A 15,274-nucleotide genomic window follows, 5' to 3' on the forward strand; every position below is an offset into this window, starting at 1 on the left:
TTGGTATAGTAAGTACCAATATATTGAAATGTCTGCTTCAGGCCATTTCCAGGGCAGCCATGCTCTTTTCTCAAGGAAAAACAAGTCTTTGTGTCTTATACCAAATAAAAATGTTTGTCTTTAAAGGGCCTCAAGACTTATTTTCACTCTTTCAAACAAGCCATAGTTTAGCAGCATCAAGACCAGTTTATGGAAGATGATCAGCAATGAATGAAAGCACTGCCCCTCCTGCTTGGCAAATTGTAGGATATGTGCCACAGTTGCAACATGCATAGATTTTGCAAGGTTTGGCAACCTGTAAAGCTCCAGATGTGGGTGTGCATGCCTTCAGGTCATCTGTTCAGATGGTGACTCCACAAATTACATTGGGTTTTTCTTAGGTAAGCAATGCTCAGAGGCGGTTTTTCTGGTTCCTTATGCTGGACTCAGTTGTCATCAACAATTGTCAGTGGTATAAGGGATAAAGTTCATCAATTTCTGCATGGCCACAAATTCCCCACTGTGAACACTGTGTCAAAGACAAGACCATTGCATGAGCACCCAACAAGGAAGAAACACAAAGCTGGAAGTTACCAGTTTATTGATGAAACATTATTCCCAGTTCTCTCCCTCAGAAGATTGATAGTGACTAATAATAGAAATTAGCCCTCTTGAACTCCAGAAACAGACTTTCCACCCAGGCAAGTAAGTAGTGGCAATCCAAAAGACTATCTTGAAGCCTGTTTCAAACGGATCTGAAAAATCTGCTTCATCTTTGAATGGTGCTCATCTCAGAATTTGATTTGGAAACTGACAAGGTCATATGCTACAGATCTCAAAGGTCACTCGGGGCAAAGTAAACAGCCAGAGAAAAAAGCAATCCAGTCCACATTTCCTAGAACACTCAAGTAAAGCTAAGCTGACAGCAGAACAATTGGTCTTTGTCTTTTGAACATTATTAAATAGTATTAAATCATTCACGTTCAGCACATCTGAATAGTGCATATTCCAGCCACAGTTGCACATTGGGTACAGAAGGTTGGCAGGTCCAAGATCCCAAAGACTGCGCTATGTTCGTGTCAAAGCTTTCATAAGGGAATCCAGCAGCTGATAATACGAGTATTTTAGGTCATATTCCATATCATACCAATAATTCACTAGAGGGAAGAATTAAAAAAATAAATTAAAATCAGTATTTTAATTCCTATTTGTTATCAGCATGGGTGTTTTAATAGTTTTACATTTTGTAAGATGTCTTGTGTTGAGGAGCATGAAAATGGCATGTAGTATTGTTAATAATAGTATTGGTAATAATAATAATAATGATAATAATGTGTGTTGTATTTTGCTATTTTTTGGGTTTTTTTTACTAGATCTTTGTAATTATGTTGGATTAAATTAAATTATGGATTAAATTATGTATCTAAGACATAGAATAAATCAAATAAACAACTAAACACATCTGGAAGCCTAATCCTGGTAGTTTTAATAGTATATACTTTTTGGCTGCAAATTAACAGCAGTGCAAAAGAGAGGCCGCAGCCTATGATAAGCAGATAATAGTCTTTGCATATTTTATTACCCTCCCAGCCCGATAAAACAAGAAACTAAAATCCAATAAATATATTACAGTAACAGACATTTTTATTTGAAAATAGATCCACTTGAAAATAGAGCTGCATTTGTGTAAAATCTCTTTATGTGAAGTAACTTTCTTTACTGCTCATCCAATTTCAACTGTGTCATTATGGCCTTGTGAAATCTCAGACACAATATGGAAGCTAGTTCAGACAAACCAGGCTGGCACAACATACAGCACACAGGCTACAAGCTGCCTGCCAAACAATTTCCTGCAGCCTGCAACCTCAAGCTCACCCCCCCAGACTCCTCTGTCACTCGGCCTTCTCCCGAGGAGGAGACGGCTGGGCTGTGGAGGAAGACGGGGGCCCCAATCCTCCTTCACAGACCAGCTTTGTTCTGAGGACATGGCTGGACTGGAGGAGATTTGGGGGAGCACATTCGCCCATCCTCCTACTCCACAGTCCAGCCGTCTCCATGGGACAAAGCTGGGCTGTGGAGCACTAGGGTTGCTTGTCAGCCAGTGCAAGGGGGCAAACTGCCCCACCAAGGACCTCAGAGTGGTGGCTGCTGCTGCTGCCTCACTGGACCCTGAAGGCACCTCTGCACCCCCCTGTCAGAGTCCCATGTGGCTGCTGTTGCCTTTGACAAGGTACTCCGTAACATTTTTTGCAAACAAGCTAGTAAAATAACTGTTAGACAATGCAACTGTTAAATGGATTTGTAATTGGTTGACTGGCCAAATCCAAAGAATGCTCAGAAATGGCTCCTCTTTATCCTGGAAAGAAGTGACTAGTGGGGTGCTGGACGGTACTGTCCTGGGCCCAATGCTATTCAACATCTTTACCAATGACTTAGATAAAATAAGGAGCTGGACCAAAGCTAACAAAATGAACTTCAACACAGAGAAATGTAAGGTGCTACACTTGGGGGGAAAAATGAAATGCATATAGGATGGAGGACACCTGGCTTAACGAGATTTATACGTGTGAAAGGGATATAGGAGTCCTAGTAGACCACAAGTTGAACATGAGTCAACAGTGTGATGCAGCAGCTAAAAAGGCCAATGCAATTCTAGGCTTCATCAATAGTAGTATAGTGTCTCGATCAAGGGAAGTAATACCACCACTCTATTCTTCTTTGGTCAAGCCTCACCTAGAATACTGTGTCCAGTTCCAGGCACCACAGTTCAAAAAGGATGTTGAGAAGCTGGAGCATGTCCAGAGAAGGGCAATCAAAATGGTGAAGGGTCTGGAAACCATGCCCTATGAGGAGAGACATAGGGAGCTAGGTGTGTTTAGCCAGGAGATGAGAAGGTTAAGAGGTGATATGATAGGCTTATTTAAATATTTGAAAGGGTGTCATATTGAGGACGGCGCAAGCTTGTTTTCTTCTGCTCCAGAGAATAGGACCTGGAACAATGGATGCAAACTACAGGAAGAGATTCCACCTCAACATTAGAAGGAACTTCCTGACAGTAAGAGCTGTTCAACAGTGGAAGACACTCCCTCAGAGTGTAGTGGAGTTTTCTTCTTTGCAGGTCTTTAAACAGAGGCTAGGTGGCCACCTCTCAGGGGTGCTTTGATTGTGTGTTCCTGCATGATGGGGTTGGACTGGATGGTTCTTGTGGTCTCTTCCAACTCTAAAATTCTATGACACCTCCGTACCTCCCCAAGGCCTTCAGAGTCCTGCATGGCTCCTGCTGTGCCCAATCTGTGCCCGAACAAGTTAATCCATTTTATTTGTAGCCCCTACCTACTGCTAAATTGTGCAGGCCTGACACAGATCAAGAATAGGCAGCTTCTGACCTTTCAGATGTTAGCTCTGGTCAGCATTGTAACGACAACACTCCTTCTGATAGGGACACAATAATAATAATGCTTTCTTGCTTCTGTACTTTGCTTTGCAAAAGAATCAATAGTTACAGAAGGCCCATAGATTGAGCCTACAGAGTAAAGTGCAAATGGGCTATGCTGGCCCCCACCCTTTCTTTCTGTATGTGTGGCAGTAGTATACACACTCACATAATCACCCCCTCCTTCCTCTGGAGGGCTCTGAATACAATGGCCTGTGTTTAACCAGCGGCCTTGAAGAGCCTAGATCTCTTTTACAGTTATCTCTCTCTGTACATTCCAGGCTCCAAGCAAGCAAGCAAGCAAATGTAATGCCAAGCAAATGTAATGCCAAAAAGAAAATGTAGGACATAATGCTGTATCGCTTTTGTGATTGGCTTACGCTAGGAAAAGTAGAGTTAGAAGGGCATAAAAGAAGATGGCAAAGAGGCCCTCGGGGCTGCAGTTTTGATAACGCCCACCTTGCTGTGTGTGCGTGCTGCTGCCCTTGGCCAAGAAAATAAAGCGGTTTTTTATCCTAGCCAGTTCGGTCTCCTTGACTCTGCTTGTCCTCTGGCAGGCCACGGGCCTTCGGGTTCGTGGATTTGGAGTTCACCCGCTACATTTTCCTGATGGCAGTCCTATGGGGTTTTCTAATCCCACCGCTGCCACCCAAAATATGTAACGAATCCCCTTTCATATGTGGCAGGCACTTGGGACTTTTATTATCTCACCGTGCTGCCAACCAATTTATGTAATGACTCTTTATGTTCTATCACCAAATACAATTGATGACAGCACCCTGGTTAAAACTCAGGTTCGCAATGTTATATAATATAGTAGCGTGGATATAATATATATGGCAGACAAGCCTTTAGATAAAACAAAATATGAACTTTATTGAACAAAGGGTTTAAACAAATATTACTTGAACTAAATGGCATTAACCAGCTGTTAGTTCAGGCACGTGTTACTTAGTTACATTCGTACCCTTTACTTTGCTACTGTTATTCCTCTTTCCCCAGATCTTCTTTAACCACCTCAGGACTTTCCTGTCCCTCTTTAGGCAATTCTTTTTTCTAACTCAGCCACCAAGGCTAACGATATCCTGCAGGATATCACACTCCAGCCACTCCCTTTCCTAGAGTCCTGGAAGTGAAACGGTAGGGAGCCCTTTCCCACTCAAACTCTACCCCTAACTGTCCTTCTCTATCCCTGGAGTCCTCACTCTCAGGATTCCAAGCCCTAATTAACTATTCCCTCAGGAACTCATGGAACCCAGTCCTCTCTTGGACTCAACTGTTCCCTCAACTACTGGACACCAGCCTCCTCCCTCGAGATTCTAAACCCCCAACTGACTCCCAACTGTCAACATTCCAACTGCCAAAACCAACTGGATGCATGGAATGTTCAAAGGTCCCAGCCCACATTCTATTGGCTGGACCTCAGCTGCCTTCTGATTGGTCAGCTGGATGTTCTCTGCGTCACAAACACAGCAAGTGAAGAATTATGGGAACTGCAATTCAGTCTCGTAGATCACAAGTTACCCGTCTAGTGATAGACAGTTTTCCATGCAGAATGGCATTCGTAGTTCCATCTCCAAGTACATTATGTATCCAAACCTGACAGCACTTTAAAAAAAGTTTCTTTTTTAGACTCTGGAGAGTACCAGAAGTTGTACTCCAATAGTGACAGCAGTGAGGGTGGCATTCTCATAAGATTCAAATAGCTAATCAGCTGTTTTGTAGCTGGTTAGCCTAATGCATGTTATTATTTCAGCGCTGTCTACGACAGCACAGCCATATTAAGTGTAGGTTCCTGAGAATCCCACAGCACTAGTTTTGTTATTTATTTATCACATATTAACTGTTAAACAATACACTGTATGCTGGGTGAAACAGAAAAGTTACAATTTTGAATACTTGAAGCTCATACTTTTGTAAGAAGATTAGTACTTAGTATACTATCCAGCTTCCAGCCAATAAAACTGCTTGCATAAGGAAATATGGAATGCTTTCCTTGTGCAAGTTTGGAAATTGTGCAAACATTGTGTCAGTCTTGGAACCAAGTCAAGGTGAGTAATACAAATATTTATGGGTTAAATTCAAATTTAATCACACTTAGGTTGGAATCAGTGAAATCAAAAAGTATTTATGACTAAACTCTTTGATTAATATTACAAAGTGATTCTGGAGCTTTCTAATACATCAGTTTTGTGCATTTTTTTGGAAAACAGAACTTGAAAAAAATTAACACAAGGGCAGCAATGCAGGATAGATTTAATTTACAGTCCAGAACCCATTGCAAAGTGTTTTTGTTTGTTTTTAGTGGAACTGTTTAGAATGATTTTTTTCTTATGCACTCGATTTTACCAAAGATGAATTACCAGATTGTGGCTCACACTAATTTAATTAAAGGCTGTGTATGAAATTTCCACCAAAGATATCAAATTATTTGGGAACACTTCAAGATTTAATCTACTGTGACTTGAATCCTAAATTGTGCTTCTGCAGACTGAAGGAGTATTTCCAAGGGAGACTCCTGCAGGTGAAAGAGAATCCTGATAGAGAAAAATGACTTGTAAATCTGGAGAAGTTGCCTGGTAGCTGTAATCATTACAAATTAAATATGCTTTTAGCACATATCATCCTCCTTACCTGCTATGCAACCATGTGATTGCTGAACATGATGGAACCAGAGAGAAGGGAGATACAACATCTCACCAGCTTTCACAGTACATCTCAAAGGCTTTGCCTGGGCATATTCTGGGTATCGTTCTAGATCTGGATTTAAAGGATCCAAAGGAATCCAGGGCACCTATTGGGATGAAAGACTAATGTGATAAATACAGCTATTCAGAGAGGTACTATATTTACCTCAGAAATTGATCAATAGGTTGTTTTGATGACAAATAGTTGAGAAACACCTGTGCCCGTTGAGGCAAAATTGTATTCTTTTCTGAGTAATTTCTTTCTATGGCTTAAAGGAAAAATCAAGTTTTTTCTCTTTCTACAATATTACTTGGGATGGATTTGCAAATGCTCTATACATGCTAAAAACAATGCCTTCTTTATATATGTGGCAGTAAACCATGGTGAGATGTGCACTGATATGTACATTCATTATGAATCAAGATACATCAACTGAGACAGTCAACCACGGAAAAAATCTATACCTGAATTATGGTGATGAGTTATTTGTAAAAACATTGGACATGAGTAGCTATCTATATCTGCCATTTGTATGTGTCTGTTATTTTTATGTGATTTATTGTGTGTGAATGCATTCACACACATGTATATGTCCTGAACCTAAATCTGGTGAACCTGCCATGAGGTTTAAATGAAAGTGCACTCTAGGAACGCAATCCACAGGAGTAAGCCACACCAATATATATCTATGTTTTTATAATTATTCAAGCTATCTCTAAAATAGTTTTGATCTGATGGGATAAGAAGCCATGGCATGGTGGAAGGTAGAGTGGTTTCCTCAACATGTTAATTGTTATTGTGAGCAGACTTGGGTCCCTTTGAGAAAAGCAGGATAGAAACTAAATAAATACAATAAAATAAATAAATAAATAAAGTATTCCATCTGTCATCATAATCACAGAGCAGAGCTGGAGAAATGTTTCACTCTCCAGATGGTTTGTAATACAGATTACAAAACCCCTTATCACTGACCATAGTGGGTACAGTTGATGGAAATGGAGAAGAAAACATCTGGAGGGCTAAAGATTCCATAATGCTTAACAAAAAAAAGTATGGAACAAAGACAATCAGCACCTTCTCTGACGTTTTATCAGCCACAATCTTAAATTTCCCATCTTCTAATACTTGGTATGTTGCTGGTGGATACAGTTCTGGAATTCAGAGGGAGATAACTGACAAAGGAGATGTGGCAAAGGTAATAAATTTTAATATAAAATGTTTATTATATATTTATAAATAGGAAGAGAGGGAGAGAAAGAGAGAGAGACAGAATTTCTTTCAGGGAGCACACTTTATCGGAACTGGTTCTGAGTATAAGCATCTGTTATAATTTTTGTGAATAAACTACCATATATACTCATCTATAAGTCTAAAAATTTATGCCCCTAAACTGACCCCAGAATCCCAGGTTGACTTATTTACAGGTCACTATGGTAATGTGATAGCAGCTCTTTCAGATTCCCTATGTGGTGTGGAGAGGGCTTTATTTCTCTCTGGAGCCAAGAAGAAAGAGTCCTGGGTAATTTATTGATATGGCTGTTTAAGAGTCCCGCTCCCGCCTACGCGTGGCTGAAATGATGAAGCAAAAAGGCCTCAATGAGAGTTTCACTTGCCATATGCACACACACACACAGAGAGAGAGAGAGTGTGTGTGTGTGTGTGTGTGTGTGAAGGAGCCTCCAAGTTTTACCCTCAATCTATCAACAGTTCATGGCAAAATCCATAATTTTGGCCCCTAAACCTGACCTCAACTCATATATAAGGTTGACTTAGTTGAGTACTGTATATACGATATCTGCATTTGTGAGTAATGTCTATGACTGGAGCTCTCCACTTCCATAGCCTTCTTAAAATGCAATTAGGTTTTTTGAGTGGGAGATTTGGATTGGGACTATGACATAGGACAGAACATGGGTAAATCTAACTCTGCTCTCACATCACAGCCCCAGCTAAAAAGTCCTTTCCCCCAAGCTGCTATTAATCACACACGGGAAAGCATGCTAGCATAAAACTTAGTGCCATAAATTTTCCTTCTGTGGCTCACAGCTGCTTCAGTGAGAGGGAATCTGAGCCAGGAAACTGTCATAGGGGCAAAACATTTGGTCTGCCTCTTCCTCCACATCACAGCATTGATTCAGTCCTATTAAAGGAATTTAAGAAAAACATGAGAGGCAAGAACAACTACTATTTCCTTACAATGTATATTTACCTTTGCTGTCAGGAAAGTGTCCACCAAGTCCAAAATATGAAACAAATGTCTTAACAAGAATGACTTCTAGACTAAATACCACTTCTGCACACCTTATTCCACAGTATTCTCTTCTCAGAAAACATACCATATGGGATGAAGGGGCGATCGCTTGGTGGATGCAGTAGAAAATGTTTCTCTCCAGAAATCACACAATACAAGTTTTCATAATGGTCCTTATGTACTAAGATTGGAGAAAAAGAATCAAGAGTGGAGAAAAGGAGGGAGGAAAACATTTTTCTCAATCCAGAAAAAGCAATGAAGAAATTGGCCGGGATTTCAGATCAACTACTTAGTCAACTATATGATCAACAGAGGTCTGTTCTCCTCTTGATTAGGATGCAGTAGACTGACATTTCCTCCAGCAGCAGCACCACTGTGCATAGGCTTGCCATAACCCGGTGGGAGGCGCGACTCCCCCGATTTCTAGGGGGCGTTCCCGGTCACGTCATGCCCTTGGGTGGCTGCCCAGCTCCTGGCCCTGCTGCATCCCTATATTGTGATGGGCTGGAGCTGGCAGGGGAGGGCTCTGCTGCTCTGCCTTGCCCCTGTTGGCCAGCCCTCCCAAGGAGCAGGCTTAGTCAGGCAGGGCAACAAGGCGCGAGGAGGAGGAGCAGGGCCAGGCAGGTCGGCAGCAGGAGTGGCCCCCGCCCATCCAGGCAGGCCGCTGGGAGAGGGGAGGAAAGGGCCCTGGCCTCTGGGGCAGCCCGGCCTGGGGAACGAAAGGGCCCTTTCCTGGACCCCCCTGCCCCCCAGCCCTTCTCCTCCTCCTCCTGCTCTTGCAAGGAAGGGGCTCTGAAGCGCCAGGAGAGCTGCCTCACTAAAGGGGAGGGGCGCCTCAGGGACCCAGCCATCGGAGAGGAAGAGGAGGAAGAGCCTCGGCATTTAGGCTCAGAAGAGGAGGAAGGGGCTGGCACCCGGGAGAGGCAAGAGGGCACCTTCCAGGCCCCTCCTGGGCCCCAGGCTCCCCCCAGGATCGCCCCCATCAGACATTGGAAGCCCCCTCCCCAAGGCCCCCCAAACACACACCCCTCTCCTCTCTAACCCTCTCTCTGACTCCCTCTCCCCCTGTTACCCCACTTTAACTGAGCCCTCTCTAACCCCCTTCTATCTACCTCCTTCTCTCCATCTAAACTCCCCTCCAACCCCTCTCTATCTACTCCCCCCTCTCTCTAACCCAGTGATTCCCAAACTGTGCTCTTGAAGGAATTTTGGACTTCAGCTCCCAGAATCTCAGACTATTGAGTAACATGTCTGAGGCTTCTGGGAGTTGAAGTCCAAAATCTCTTAAAGGACACAGTTTGGGAACCACTGCTCTAACCACCTTATTTAATAATAATAATAATAATAATAATAATAATAATAGGGAATCCGAGCGGTTTGTGAAATTAACAGCCAAACTACACAGGGAAATCAGCTCCTGGTACTGAACAAGCAGAGCTCTGCTCTGGAGCCACAACAAACTACATTTCCCAGAATTCCATAGCATTGATCCAGGACAGTTAAAGTACTGTCAGACTGGGTTATTTCTGCAGTGTGTATGTAGTCTGAGAGCCCTGCAGAGAGAACAACTCTGGTGCTTTAGAATTTAAGCCCATCTAACCCCCCTCTATCTAAGTTCCTTATTTAAGTCTCTTCTAAGCCCCCCTCTAACCCCTCTGTATCTTACTCCTCTTTATCTAACCCTAATCCCCTCTAGGTACCCCATCTAGCCCTCCTTCTATAGCCCCCTTTCTCAAACCTCCTTATTTAACCCCCCTTTCTGTTTAATCCTATATTTTTTTTAAAAGAAACCAGCAGTTTTTCATGTCCTCCATTTTTATAAAAGTGTCCTACATTTGAAAATGTTGTCCTACATTTGTCCTACATTTGTCCCGGTTTAGAGGTCCTGACTTATGGCAACCTTAACTGTGCAAGACATTTCTGGTTTGAAAACCAGAGACAGGACTCCCGACACAATTTCTCATTGCATCCGAGATTGCTGTGTGTGTGTGGAAATATCAGTCTGCTGCATCCCAACAGGAGAAGAGAGCTATGTAGTTTGCAGTAGCTGATGCCTGATAAGGCAGGACTGAGAGTCTTTTATAATCCTTACATATTCCCCATACTAGTTCCATTATTGTGGTTACAGTATGTAGGAATGGTGAATACAAATCAGTTATGGATACGTAACTCTAGATTCCACATACATAATTGTGATTGTGAATTCCAACTATTAAAAGATTCTGACAGATGATGTTTTCCTGCTCTGTTTATAATGGAGATAAGAAAACTATCCTTTCCATCAGTATCATGCTTTAGACACCAACAAACTGGCATTTCAGTTAGTAGTAAGATGTTGTATGTGGGAAGCAAAAATACTGTATTCAGAAATTATAAACGCCAAAAAGAGTTAGACTTCCAGTTACTCCACAACTGCCCTGTGCAGTTTACAGAATATAGGGGCCCCAGACAATGTTATCTAGTCCTTCACTTGTAACACTCAAAAGATACAGAAGTATTTAGTTTGTAAAATCAGTATGCAGAGAGATCTTGTAGCACCTTTGAGACTAACTGAAAGAAAGTTGGCAGCGTGCGCTTTCATAGACTAAAGTCTATTTCCTCAGATGCATATCTGAAGAAGCATACAAGATCTCTCTATATACTGATTCCACTTGTGATCTTCTCATCTTTTTCCTTCTGTCTTTCTTTTTCTTTCTACAAAAGAAATTTGTTAAGCAAGAAAAGACAGAATAGCTGCAGAATATCTTTTGACTGGCAATTTTAAGATCTCTCCACCTGGAAGTACCCTCAGTCTATGCTAGTTTCCAGGGAAACCAAGTGCAATGGAGATTATAACAGCTAGAGGAATAAACAACACTTCGAAATAAGACACAACTATCTAAAGGATAATTCCTTTATGCATAAATGCTATTTTATTACAGATTTATCACTGCTTACCTTTGCTAGCAAAGTCAAACTACAGTTGGGAGTATATTTATTTCATTGTTATTATTAAAGTCTTTTCAGCCATTTATTTTGTTTTATTTGCATGCTGCCTTTGAATCACACAACAACAGGCAGGATATAAATATTGTCATAATGAATAATTAATAATGATACATACAAGATGTTACTGCAGCAGATTCTCCCAGCCAGAAATTCACAGCATCAGGCTTTTTTCCTGTAGGAAAAAAAACAATTAAACAATCATATATTTTTTTAAAAAAAGAAAGCAGTATCTTATGCTCCTAGATCACCAGGTTAAAAACTTTCTATTCAGTTTATTATATTTTCTCAAAATGTAAGAACAGGCTTATATAGATAATAATAATTGAGCTTGCACTGACAGTTAAAGAACAAAATTAACAAATAGGACTAGGACCCGGAACAATGGATGCAAGCTCCAGGAAAAGAGCTTCCACCTCAACATTAGGAGGAACTTCCTGACAGTAAGGGTTCAACTGTGGTACACTCTTCATCGGAGTGTAGTGGAGTCTCCTTCCTTAGAGGTCTTTAAGCAGAGGCTGGATGGCCATCTGTCGGGGGGGATGGACTGGATGGCCCTTGTGGTCTCTTCCAACTCTATGACTCTATGAAAATTTGATAATGATGATCACCTGAGTTTTTTCAATTACTTTTCAGCTTCTTAGCCATTGATAATCAGATATTTATAGTTACCGTTAGAATGGATAGTTCATCATTTCCAGTTAAAATGGACTAGTCCAGAATTTTGTTTGGTTCTTATAGGAGGTCCAAATTATTGTTTTATGAATTGTTGTTATTATGTCATTGTGTGCCTTCAAGTCATTTCCAATTTATGGTGACCCTCAGGCCTATCCTGGGGTTTCCTTGGCAAGATGTGCTCAGAGGTTTGTTTTTTTTACCACTGCCTTTCCCTAAGGCAGAGAGAGTATGACTTGCCCGAGGCCACCCAGTGGGTTTCCATGGCCAAGAGGGATTTGAACCCATATCCAGAATCATAATCCAAAATTCAAACCACTACATCATACTGGTGTGCACAACAAATGGAAGCAAATTGGTTTCCCTCTGTCAATAGATTAGAAAGCTGGGCCAAAGCTAACAAAATGAATTTCAACACAGAGAAATGTATGGTACTGCACTTAGGGTGGAAAAATGAAATGCATAGATATAGGATGGGGGACTCCTAGCTGAACGAAACTACATGTGAAAGAGATCTGGGAGTCCAAGTAGACCACAAATTGAACATGTGTAAACAGTGTGATGTGGCAGCGATTTTAGGATGCATCAACAGAAGTATAGTGTCAAGATCAAGGGAAGTAATACTCCCACTTTATTCTGCTCTGGTCAGGCCCCACCTGGAATATTGTGTCCAGTTCTGGGCCCCACAATTTAAAAAGGACATTGAGAAACTGGAGCGTGTCCAAAGGAGGACGACTAAAATGGTGAAGGGCCTGGAAACCATGCCCTATGAGGAACGCCTTAGGGAGCTGGGGATGTTTAGCCTGGAGAATAGAAGGTTAAGAGGTGATAAGATAGCCCTGTTTAAATACTTGAAGGGATATCATATTGAGGAGGGAGCAAGCTTGTTTTCTGCTGCTCCAGAGACTAGGACCTGGAGCAATGGTTGCAAACTCCAGGAAAAGAGATTCCACCTCAACATTAGGAGGAACTTCCTGACAGTAAGGGCTGTCCGATAGTGGAACACATTCCCTTGGAGTGTAGTGGAATCTCCTTCTTTGAGATTTTTAAACAGAGGCTGGATGGCCATCTGTCGGGGATGCTTTGATTTGGATTTCCTGGATGGCAGGGGGTTGGACTGGATGGCCCTTGCGATCTCTTCCAACTCTATGATTCTTTTTTTTTATTTTATTTTTTATATTTATCTTTATTAAAGGTTTTAAACAGTAAAAAAGAACAAGACAAAAAACACACACAATCACTATTATACACATATGATTCTAATGCCTATGAGATTTTTATTTGATAAATCAGTTTATTTAATGATGCTGTAGGCCAATTTGTTGTTGCTATATGCCTTCCAGTCGTTTTGCAATTGTGGTGACCCTAAGAAAACCCGATGATAGGTTTAACATGAGGTTTTCTTGGCAGGATTCTTCATCATTTATATGGAAATTTACATGCATAAAGTCATCAGACTGTCACTCTCCAAATAAATAAATAATGAAGAATTTTAGAGCATTCCATACAGGATTCATTCTTGAGAAGTTGTGGAGCTTAGCAACCATAAACAGAGAACATGAAACTGGTGGGTTTTATATGAGTTGTGCAACACTGCAAGCCATAGACCAAACTGAAATTTTGATATTTACCAAGTGCCTCGCTCATCCAAGGTATTTCAGGCTCTAGATCACCCATAAGTTCAGGGAATTCCTCAGTAAGGTTTGAACACTGTTTCTGTACATAGAACACTCCAGGGGAAGTTATTTTTTTCTCCAGAATGTCCAAGAATGCACTGAATGGCATGCGTCGTTCTTCCGGCATAACAAACCAGTCCTGATAAACTGCATCAGCATAACCATTTGGAGTTACTGCTACACTCACCAATTTGGTGCTCATTACTTCCCTGCATCAAAATACACATGAGTTTCACAGCCATATGAAAAAAGATGCTTATGATAAAAAGTAAAATTAATTCACAACAGTCTACTGGACATTTTTTAAAAGAAAATTTTATTGAGTATCCATTCTCCCATTCAAAAAATTCATCAGTGGAAGCTGAAAGTCTTGTTTTTGTTTTTCAAAAGGAGGAAATCTATTTTTAGCTGCCTTCGGGTGAACCTTGACTCATGACGACCCTATGAATGAAACGTCTCCAAGCTCCCCTATCCTCTACCTCTGCTCAGGTCCTATAGGCTCAGGTTCAATCAGGCCCTTCTCTCTGATTGATCCTATCCATCTGGCATGTGATCTTCCTCTTTCTGCTGTCCTCTACCTTCCACACTAGAACTGCAAACACATTTACACACATCAGCACCCTAGCAAATTTTACTACCCTGCCCTTCACCACAAAATATCTGAATTACAAAGAATAAAACTGCCTCGTAGTCTTATCAGAGCATAAAAAAACTAATTTAAAAACACAACTGAGATGGGTTTCCAAAAAATGTGCATTTTCAGTTACATGTGGTTATGGTGTGCAAGTGCATTCGCCCCGCTTTGGCTGGTGTGCCAGCTGAGCTGCTTCCTGGGGAAGGCAGATCTGACACAGTGGTTCATAGTTAACTTTTGAATAGACTACTGTAACACACTCTATGTAGGGTTGCTCCTGAAAAGTGTTTGAAAGCCACAGCTAATGAAAGCCCTGGTGGTGCAGTGGTTAAATGCCTGTACTGCAGCCACTCACTCAAAACCATAAGGTTGCCCAAACACTCCCTAGAAACCAAGATGACTAAACTGAGACTGATGCATTTTTGTCATGTCATAAGACTAGAATAGACAATAATGCTTGGGAAGGTAGAAGACAGAAGGAAAAGAGGAAGACCATATTACAGATGGATAGATTCACTCAAGGAAGCCACAGCCCTGAGTCTCCAAGACCTGAGCAGAGCTGTTGATCGTGGAAGTCTCTTATTTATAGGGGTACCATAAGTCAAAGTTGACTTGATGGAAGCTACTAACATCAAATTGTCTTAGATGCTTTTATTTGTTCGCTTCAGGTGCCCTTGTGGGCTGGGAGATGATAAATACACAAATAAATAAATATTTGGAGATATTTTTAGTTTGGGTTTGCAGTAATGTGCAAAAGTAACTGAAAAGGGGATGAGTATCATGCAGTTCATTGATTAAACTGTAATTAAATTTGTCTCCACTGGGTGTCCAAAGGCCACAATTGGCACATATTAGGGACATAAAAATGCCTTGATAGATTTTTAGTCAGAACTGAGGCAATGTGATTGTGGTGCTCGGAATCTTGAGTCAGCCAATCAGGAGCCAGAGACTCT

At 41.3% G+C, this 15,274-nt stretch overlaps 1 protein-coding gene across 2 annotated transcripts in view; it reads right to left on the reverse strand.

The window, feature by feature from the left end:
- Positions 1-472: 472 nt before the first annotated feature.
- JMJD7 (jumonji domain containing 7) overlaps positions 473-15,274 on the reverse strand; it is a 266,369-nt gene continuing 251,567 nt past the window's right edge. The window contains exons 3-8 of one of the 2 annotated variants that reach the window (XM_042466737.1): positions 13,643-13,896; positions 11,455-11,511; positions 8,437-8,532; positions 7,175-7,251; positions 6,047-6,206; positions 473-1,136 (exon numbers count right to left, since the gene is read on the reverse strand). In XM_042466737.1, the coding sequence (XP_042322671.1) occupies positions 1,048-1,136; positions 6,047-6,206; positions 7,175-7,251; positions 8,437-8,532; positions 11,455-11,511; positions 13,643-13,896 (733 nt within the window). In that variant the 3' untranslated portion in view covers positions 473-1,047. Of the gene's footprint in view, positions 1,137-3,181; positions 5,950-6,046; positions 6,207-7,174; positions 7,252-8,436; positions 8,533-11,454; positions 11,512-13,642; positions 13,897-15,274 lie in introns of those variants that run through there. The other variant, XM_042466747.1, reaches the window with a different exon arrangement.

This window comes from Sceloporus undulatus, chromosome 1, assembly GCF_019175285.1.
Source record: "Sceloporus undulatus isolate JIND9_A2432 ecotype Alabama chromosome 1, SceUnd_v1.1, whole genome shotgun sequence".
NCBI classification, from domain to species: domain Eukaryota; kingdom Metazoa; phylum Chordata; class Lepidosauria; order Squamata; family Phrynosomatidae; genus Sceloporus; species Sceloporus undulatus.